Source organism: Acinonyx jubatus, chromosome C1 (assembly GCF_027475565.1).
Source record: "Acinonyx jubatus isolate Ajub_Pintada_27869175 chromosome C1, VMU_Ajub_asm_v1.0, whole genome shotgun sequence".
Lineage (NCBI taxonomy): Eukaryota > Metazoa > Chordata > Mammalia > Carnivora > Felidae > Acinonyx > Acinonyx jubatus.
The window spans coordinates 24,550,713-24,560,242 of record NC_069381.1 but is presented as its reverse complement, the minus strand read 5'-3'; the positions used below and the strand labels follow the sequence as shown (position 1 = coordinate 24,560,242).

The following is a 9,530-nucleotide window of genomic DNA, read 5'->3' as shown; positions in this document are numbered from 1 at the left end:
GCCGCGTCCCCCTGCGCCGCCCCGGGCCGGCCGGCCGGACGAGCCGCCATGCGCCCCGGGCCGCCCCGCGCCGCGCTCCGCCTGTGGCTGGGCTGCGTCTGCCTCGCGCTGGTGCAGGCGGGTAAGGGGGCCCGGGTGGGGGGCTCGGCGCGGGGCGGCGGGCGGGCGGGAGTCCTCGGGAACCTTCCTGCCTCCCTGCCCCCGGCCTCTTCCCCACCTCTTGACCCCCAGGCCCGTCCTCCAGCCCCTGCCCCACCCCTGCCCACCACCCCAGCCCTGGGGTCTTTGGGGTCTAGGGTCTTGCGATTCCCCGGTCCCCTCATCCCATTGCCCTGACCCCAGGCCTTTGCCTCAGGTGCCTGAGCTGAGCTCCCTTCTCTGGCCCGGGGAGCAGCCGAGGACACCAGTCCCCCAACCTTGGGCCTCCCTCCCTGTCCCCAAAGCCCTGCAGGACAACTCTGCAGGTCGGAGCAGGATGGGGTCCCAGTTTGCGTGAGCATGTGTGAGGGGGATGGGGACTGGCACCCTAGGGCTCTGGGTGGGCGGGATGGACCCCTGAGCCTACTGCAGTCACTGTCTGGCCTGCCCCGTGTGCCGGCCTCATCCTAACCCAGCCCAGGCTCTCCCCAGGCTCTGTATCTGTCCCTTTGGCTTCTGGCGCCTCGCTCATCTGTCCCTCTACCCATCTCTCTGTGGCTCAGTGCTTTCTCCCTCTCTCTCTCTCTGCTTCCTCTCTACGTCTGTCTCTGATAGCCCACTTGTCTGTTTTCTGGTTCTGTGTCTGCCGCCAACTGTCTGTGTCCCTCTGTCTCTATCTCCACTTTGGCTTTGTCGCCCCAGGCCCAGCCCCTTGGGCCTCAGGTCCACTCCTCTGTGGGGTGAAGGGTGCTGGTCAGGGCCAGGTGTCCCCCTTGCAGCACTTGCCCCTTGGGAGACAGAGAGGCTGTGTGACTCACGGCCCCTCTCCTAGAGAGGTTCTTCCTTCCCTGACCTCCACCATCCTGTTACTCTCCCTTCTTGACTGACCCCCTCTCACCCTTTTCCCATATCCAGAAGACTTGACCCACCCGTACTCTTGACTCTCCCGAGAGAACGTGCTCTGAGTGACCCCGTCTTCCCCTGCCACCTCCCTACCTGCCTCTCGAGGCTGGCAGAATGTGGAGAAGAGGCTCACCTAGATAGACCCCTCCCCGGGCTTCGTTCTGTCTGGATCCTGGGTCACTACAATACTGGGGGTTCCTCTTGTGATCCTCAGTCCCAACCCAGGGCTCACCCTGGCCTGGCTCTTCTCGACCTCTGGGTCTTTCTCCTTCCCTCAAGGTCACTTGACAATGTGGTATTATAGAAAGAGCACTGGACTGGGAGTCCTTTTGACTGCTTTTCATCAGACTAACTTTCAGCACCTGCAACCCTGGCCACCTATGCCTCCCCCCGCCCTACCAGCGCCCCCCCCCCCCCAACCTCTTTCCACTCCTCCGTTAGATCTGGCCCTAGCCCAGGCCCGTCAGTTCTAACTTGGACTGCTGATCGGGCCAGTGTGACCAGTGGGGACTCCCATCCTGGACATGAGGAGCCTGGGGCCTCTCAGGCCTGGCTCTTCAACCACTGATGAACTGAGATGTGCCAGCCCCATGGAGGCCTTGCTTTCTTCCTTCCCCACTGTGTGGCCTTCCCCAGGTTTCCACTTATGAGACAGTGGGCCTGGGCCCCACAGCAGGGGGTGCTCAGGCTCAGGTGCCTCCCCACCCCCAGACAGCCCCTCGGCCCCAGTGAATGTCACTGTCAGGCACCTCAAGGCCAACTCTGCAGTGGTGAGCTGGGACGTCCTGGAGGATGAGGTTGTCATCGGATTTGCCATCTCTCAGCAGGTAACCCTTGAGGGTCTGGGAGGGAAGAACACATCAAGATAGTAGCAGGGGATGGGGGGGAGGGGGTGCAGAAATAGAAAGGAACAAGGAACAAGAGGGACAGGCAGAAGAATTGCACATATGGCTTGGAATGGGGACCCCAGCGGGGAACGGATCAGTAAGGAGGGCTCAGGGGCCTTTGACTGGAATCTGGGAATCAAGAGCCTGGTTTTGATCTTAAACATAAGACCGAGGTTTGGGGCCCGGTTCAAGTTCTCACTGGGGAGACGGTCTTGGGCAACTTCTGTAACCTCTCAGCACCCAGTCTCCTTATCTGGAAACAGAGATAATGATAGCTCCCTGCTGAGGTGAGGGGATCGGGGAGGAAGCTTATGCGTATAAAGGCTTTATTTATAAAAGCATGGTAGCTGGGTGAGCCCATGTCACCGCCAGAGAGGTGGGCAGAGTGGGGTCGGTGACGGGGCGCTGACAGCAGCGGGCCTGGCATTTTCCTTGGCAGAAGAAGGACGTGCGGATGCTGCGCTTCATCCAGGAGGTGAACACCACCACCCGCTCGTGCGCCCTCTGGGACCTGGAAGAGGACACCGAGTACATTGTGCACGTGCAGGCCATCTCCATTCAGGGCCAGAGCCCGGCCAGCGAGCCAGTGCTCTTCAAGACCCCTCGTGAGGCTGAGAAGATGGCGGCCAAGAACAAAGGCAGGCCCAGGGCACTGTTGGGGGGGGTGCAGGGTGAGGCTTGAGGAAAGCGCCAACCCCGTTTCCTCCCCCACTGCCCACACCCTGCTGCCTAGTAAAGCAGTACCTGAGAGAGGAGGTCCCCAGGGGGACCTTAGTCCCCAAACAATGAGGATATAGCTTCTCAGCTTTGGGTCAAGGCCCTGTTGCTGCTGCCCCAAGGAGCCATCGGCATGTTCTCAAATCTCTTTTTGTTAGATATCTGGGCACCTATAGAAATAAGCACTTAAGGTCTTGGGCCTGGCCCTAGAGGGGTGGCTGGGAATGAACGGAGCCTCAGACCTAGTGTCCCCCTCCCCACAGATGAGGTGACCATGAAGGAGATGGGGAGGAGCCAACAGCTGCGAACCGGCGAGGTGCTGATCATCGTGGTGGTCCTGTTCATGTGGGCCGGTGAGTCTGCCTCCAAGCTCTAATTCACTCAACTTCTGGGGAATGAAGGCCCCTGGCCAGACCCCTTCTCTCACAGGAGCGAAGGGTGGGGGCTTGGAGGCAGCTGAGAGATAACATGAGAAGCCTCAAAGTCCTGCTCTGGGGGCCAGATCTGACCTCTCACAAAAAAACTTAGTAGATTGAGAGCTGCCTTGGAGCACTTGGCCTTCCCTCCCTCAGGAGTAGTTCAGGCTCCTGGGGTGGACGCATCCACAGCCCCTTTGCCTTCTGGCCTTGGCTGCAGCATTCATGCCTCCTTCTGGGTTGCTGGGTCTCCAGTCCATCCATTAGAATGGCCATCTTGCATCTTGTTCCCACAATGCACTGCTTTTCCCTCTCTTTAGCTTTTCTTAGATGAGGTAGTTGGCCTCATGTCTCTCCCTTTTCCCAATTGTCTGTGAGCTACCTGAGGATAAAGAACAAACGTCATCTTTGTACTTAACTCAACCAGCATTTTCTGAACGGCCATCCCATTCCAGATAGTAGTACCATAGTCGTGACTAAGGAGAGCCCTGGGCTTGCAAGGAACCGGGTCTGGGAGGCCCATACTTAACTGTGACTCAGTGTGATGAGTGCCATCACATGAGGGCAGAGGAGAGGGAATTAATTCTGGGGCTAGAAGTAGAAATCGGGAAGAACACAGAGAGGAGGAAACATGGGGATTGAGCTTTGAAGGATGAATAGGAGTTCACCAGGCAGCCAATAAAAGGAACAGTGTTCTGATGACAGTGTGTAGAAGAAACAAATTGAGTTCAGTCTGGCTCAGTGCAGCTGTGACCCAAGAGAGAAGGTAGAAAGGGGACAGTAAAGGACGGTGAGGCTCTACAGTAGGCTGGAGTCTGTTTTGAGGGACTCGAACACCATGCCAAATCTGCATTAGCATGGTGGTTGAGAGGACAGGCTGTATTGAGAAGTTTGGAAAAAATGTTCTGTAGGCACATCAAAAAACAGGTGCTTGTAGGGCACCTGGGTGGTTCAGTCAGTTAAGTGTCTGACTCTTGATTCCGGGTCAGGTCACGATCTCTCAGTTCATGAGATCAAGCCCTATGTCGGGCTCTGCGCGGACAGCTTGGAGCCTGCTTGGGATTTTCTCTCCTTCTCTCTTTGCCCCCTCCCCTGTTTGAGCTATCTCTCTCTCTCTCTCTCTCTCTCTCTCTCTCTCTCAAAATAAGTAAGAACTTAAAAAAACAAAAAGCAGGCACTTGTAGAAAAAGGACCAAAAAACACAAAAGATTTTACAAAAGAGGTTTATGGTATGTTATTAGACTGGGCACAGACAGTATTTAGATAACCGTAACAATATAAACATGGTGAACTAACCCAAGATTGTGATGTGATTCTGTTAGGCTTGTGGGGAAGGAAGCGGGGTATCTACCATGGTGGAAAGTCAAAAGATAGTATCTAAAACAGATCAAGAAATAGCACTATAAATAAAACACAGAGGTAAAAATGGAGAAGACACCTACCAGCACTGGAGTCGGCTGCCTTAATAGTATCTGACTTTCAAAAACTATGACGTTCACGTCTTATTCGTTTGCTAACAATGAACATCTAGCAGAGCGCAGGCCCTGGAGTGCGCATCCCGGCTCCGCCACCGCAGGACCTGGAGTAGGTGCCGAGGCGCTCTGCATCGGCGTCCTCACTGGTAACCTGGGGAGGGTAATTACAGGTACCCTCCCAGCGCTGTGAGGACGGTGGCATCGGCCGAGTCAGTGCATACTGCACGGGGCCTGGCACATGCTCAGCGAATGTTACGGTTTCTGTTTCCCCTAAGGGGAAAAGGGAGCTGTCCGAGGTTGAATGCGGGGAAGGTGGGATCAGATGAGTGTCGTAGGAAGATCAGCCCTGCGGCAGCAAAGGGGTTGGCTTAGTGGGGGACAGGTGCAGTGGTGCAGGAGAGAGGCCATCTGGAGCTCAGTATCTAACAGGGGCCCAGCAGATGCCAGCGGGAATGAAGCGGGCAGGCGGGCCTCGAGCTCTGGCCTCTCACTGCTCTCTCTTGCCCCCCTCCCAGGCGTCATCGCCCTCTTCTGCCGCCAGTATGACATTATCAAGGACAACGAACCCAATAACAACAAGGAGAAGACCAAGAGTGCGTCGGAAACCAGCACACCAGAGCACCAGGGCGGAGGTCTTCTCCGCAGCAAGGTGAGAGGGAGTCTTGGACCTGGGTGGGCAGCCCCTGGGCTCAGCTCGGGTCCCAGCGTGGCTGCAGCTGGGTAGGGCCACGCTTGGCCGCTGCCTGTGTGACACACGGGACATAGCACATCGATTTTGGACCTTCTGTAGGGGCCAGCGGGGTTAAACAGATGCGGTGACCGGGGAGGGCAGAATTCTCGGTTGGTGTGGGACCACGCAAATAGGGGGTTCTAGGCCCATTTCTGTTCCTGCTGTGCTGTGTGACCTTGACCAGGCACTTCACCTCTTTGTACCTTCGTTTCCTCTTCTGCAAAACAGATATGAGAACCTTTTCAGTGCTCGCTCTGAGCAGCTCAGAAGAGACGGTGGAGAAGTGAGAGATGTCATGGTTCTGACGATGATTATCCAACAAACATCTGGCCCTCTCCACATCTCCTCCCTCCATCTCCTCACACCCCCGGGCTTACTGTCCTCTCTCTTGGCTTCTCTCTTTCTGCTGCGTTTTCCTGAAGCCTCTTTTTAACCCCCATCTCCAGAAGCACCTCAACAATGTCAGTGGCTGAGGCTGCGCTCAGAGGCAGGTCCGCAGGATGCGCGAGAAATGGCCGGCGGGATGGCCCTGCCGGGGGTGGACAGGGGGCCTGGGGCCGAGGGCCCAGCACCCAGTCTTGGCCACTAAGCGAGTGAGGCCGAAGGCTGGGTTTAAGAAGGCAGAGAGACGAGGCACGCGGGCAGGGCCATTCCTTTCCTTCCACGCGGGACGAGAGCCTGGCTTTTAGGCTGCAGCCCTTCCTTCTCGTGTCCTCTCTCTAGTTCCAACCTTGCAAGAAGTCTATTCAATTAGCCCTGGCTGCTTCTCTCATTTTTTTCCTCCCAGTTTCCAAACAAGCCCTCGGTGAACATCATCGAAGCATGACTGCCTGTCTGCAGGGAGAAGGATTTCATTTTTCTTCTCTGCTGTCCCCGGGTCCATGGGCACCCGGACGGGGAGGACTGCGGATGGGGGGAGGCACAGCCGGCCGCACCGTTGGCACTCTTCCCCATTCTAGTCTGCTGAAGGAAACCGAACTGTGAACCCAAAATCTGCAAAAAATAAACAAGCCACAAAACTAAAAGGCCTGGCCCCATTCTGGAAAAGGCAAAGCTGCATGAGACACAGCCTTCTTTCTGCCTCCTCGCCTCTTCTGGACTGGCTTCCTCTTTGAGACAATGCACAGAGCTCCCGGGAGATGACAAGCACCTAGACTGACTTCAGCTGTGTCTTTCAGACTGAGAGCCTTCAGGAAAGCCACAGGGCAGGAGCACGGCTGCCAGCAAGCCTTTCCTGGATCCAGCCATCAAGGACTTGCGGTGTGATGCACAACTTTCCGAGTGTGTAAGATGTTATGTTTTGTCTCTTTGGAAAATGTGACGGAAGGGCTTCACTCCAGAGGGCAGAGGAATTCCCCAAGCTGGTTGCCCGCAGCCTCTGTCTTCTTTGGCCCTTATTTTGACCCTTAACATAATTAGTCTGCAGTCTTAAGAAGACGAGGTAGGAAAGAGACCTGGACGGTACTGGCCCCATTTCTTTAGGAAGAGTCTTGGAATTGTGACAGTGTTGGCTTACATGACTGAAAAGGTGTGTCCGCATGGGACATCCTGGGGGCTGCTAAATCGCCCGCTCTGGAATGGAAGCTGCTAGAAGGCAGGCCTGAGCCATTTACCACAGACAGAGCAGCCCTGGCCTCCGGGGTCTCCATATCTTGCCATCTCATCCAGGGTTCTGTGAAAGCTACCCAGGGTCCTCATGTCCTTCCCTAGAGCCTGAGTGGTGTGAGGTGACAGGTCTCTCTCTCCACTGCCCCTTTCTGGCAAACAAAACAAAACAAAACAAAAATGGTGCTTGACAAGGGAAGGCAGACTCTTCCCTAGGACTGCAAGTTACAGCCGCTGAATGCCTGCGTGGGAAGAGATGGGCCTCTGCGTCTTCCATTGGTGGCTAAGGACGGGCATGTGGGAGGACCACACCTAGCACAAGCCTGGCACACAGTAGGCGCTCAGTGAATACCTGCTGAACTGAATGGTAACAGCAGTGGCCCCCAAGCCAGAGAGCTGAAAGCCATCACCCAAAGACCGGCCCCACCATCCGGTCTAGAAGAGCTCTCGTGGCTAGGCCAGCCACTGCTCTGCTTCGCCCTGGTGTGGCAGCACAGGGAGGGAGGAGAGACAGGGTGAAAGGCAGATGTCAGCAATACTAAGGGCTTCCTCATGGGAGGGCATGAGGCTCCACTCATTGTCTTGTGACTTCCATCCCTGCTGAATGGGACTGCAAGGCCAAGGCTGCTTAGGGGAGAGGTCCTTACCTCTGATTCAGTTAGAGCAATAACCTCTTTTTAAATGTAAAATAAAAGACAAATGAAAAGGCACATCCTTGTCTTCTGGTAAATGCCCAAATGTTGCCCTCTTTTTCTGGCAATTGGCAGCAAGTCAGGATGTGTGGAGGAGGGAGTCGGTTCTCTCTCTCCATTTTGGCCTGCAGCTTCTTAGGGACATGCCTGCCAGCCAAGCTGGAGTTGGAAGGGAAATCTCGAACAGATGGGGGTGCACGTGTAGGAGGAGAAAATAGCTGCTCCATCATCCCATTACTGAGGCCCCCAAATCCAGGCTCGGGCTGCCTCATCGCCTAGGTATGCAGGCTGGTGCTCAGTTTTTAAAACAAAGGGTTTTCCCCTCTGGGCAGCGCTGGGTGTTTTCCCCTACCCGAAGGAATGTGGTTCTTGTTTCTCCCCAGGGTGAGGAGGGGAGCGGAGAGGAGCTGTGGAAGCGGCCTGCTGCAGCGCAGTATTCCCAGCTTGCTGTTTGGGGCTGTCCAAGGAACGTCATGATGAGCCCAAACAGCAGGCTGAAAGGTGGAGTAACGATGCCATTAGCCAATGAGCAAACTGGTAAATGGGACACCTCAGATACTTTTTGTCCAGAGCCAGCAAGAGCTTGGAGAGAAAATGTCAGGTGAGCAGGACTTAGGGTAGACGTTCTGGAAGGTTCCAAGAGGAGGAAGACAGGTCTTGAAGGCTGGGTGGGAAAGTGGAAATCTATTAGCACCCAGAACTCTAACCCCAACCTGAGAGACAGGTACCTGCCAAGCCCTGGGTCCTGTGTGCCTGTCTGGTGCCTTGTGGTGGAGAAGCCCCTAAGTCGGCATCAGGTAAATACAGATCGCTGTCGGTGGTCAGGAAGGCACTGCTAAGGGGAATTTAGCAGGGCCTGCAGTACATCGGCTGAGGGTCTGAGGGGGAGGGGAGAGGAGTGGACACTTCTGGTTTAGATAAATTTACCCCATTCTCTTTAGTTACCTCCCTACAAACCCCACGTTTTACGACTGAGCTTTTCTCAGACCAGCCGTCATTGCACAGTAAACCTACAGCTATGACTTGGGCTGGGGTCCCCTCTTCACCACACTTAGATCCGCAGATTCCTCACAGCTTGGGACGGATGTAAGCAAGTTCTTGGAGACGGAGACCTGACCCGCAGGCCACGCAGGGCCTGTGGGAGAATGTTGGACAATGCTAGACGGAGGGCAGAGAACCTGCCTTGTCACCACGTGACCTCTCAGGCCAGTTACTTCTCTGGGGGGTGGTTTCCTTATGTGTCAAAAACAAAAAGGGTAAGAACAGGAAGAGGGAAGCCCCAGGGCCTAGGAGAGGAAGGACCATGAGTGTTTCTGTGGGGCAGGAGTCCTTTGCTCTTTCTGATCCTGTCCCTTCAACCCAGGCTTTTCAGGGTGGCCGCCTCTAGAATCCATGGTAAGCTAATTCAGCCCTTTTACAAAAATATGTAATATTGCACCACCCCAGTCACGTGATGTTCAGACTGCTGTTATTTCTCACCCTCTTTAAACCTATTTGACAGTTTTTGGATTTCGCTTTTAAGTGGCCTCCAAGAATGAATTGCTTCCATAAATGGGACACGGCCCCGGCCCCGCTCCAGCCGCACCAAGCTCCATCAGTACAATGTTCCCAAACCCTCAAAGTGTCATTGGAAGCTAAGTTGAAGGAGCTCCTCCTATACCAATAGTTCCTTAATGAGAACGATAGTGATTCAGGACTACCAAGTGGAGTGTTTTAAAGCTTATCCAAGAGATCACATCCCACCCCCTTCTCAGCGGGTGCTGGGGAAGGTCTGGTTTTCTGTCTGTGGCATGTTCCAGTTGTCATCGGACAGGACAGGTGGAGAGGACTGACAAGGCAGGAGCTTGTTCATTAAGGAATTCCACTGCTGACCAGCTGATACTTCCTGTGACAAGTGGAAATTTTTTTCCTGACAGGTGCCCTGACATACAAAGCAAGCATTCCCTAGAACCAGCTTAGGAATTGTT

The 9,530-nt window shown here is 55.1% G+C and overlaps 1 protein-coding gene across 1 annotated transcript; it reads left to right on the top strand.

Annotated features, from left to right (window-relative positions):
- Positions 1-7,581, top strand: FNDC5 (fibronectin type III domain containing 5). The gene is made up of 6 exons (XM_053210930.1): positions 1-121; positions 1,753-1,868; positions 2,368-2,566; positions 2,909-2,998; positions 5,052-5,185; positions 6,054-7,581. The coding sequence occupies exons 1-6, from the start codon at positions 49-51 to the stop codon at positions 6,090-6,092; spliced, it is 651 nt and encodes a 216-aa protein (XP_053066905.1). The 5' UTR covers positions 1-48; the 3' UTR covers positions 6,093-7,581.
- Positions 7,582-9,530: the final 1,949 nt, after the last annotated feature.

Coding starts and splice junctions, on each gene's coding strand:
- FNDC5 (XM_053210930.1), top strand. CDS start 49: ATGCGCCCCGGGCCGCCCCGCGCCGCGCTCCGCCTGTGGCTGGGCTGC. Junction 2,567..2,908: donor GATGGCGGCCAAGAACAAAG/GCAGGCCCAGGG, acceptor CCCTCCCCACAG/ATGAGGTGACCATGAAGGAG. Junction 5,186..6,053: donor GAGGTCTTCTCCGCAGCAAG/GTGAGAGGGAGT, acceptor TTTTCCTCCCAG/TTTCCAAACAAGCCCTCGGT.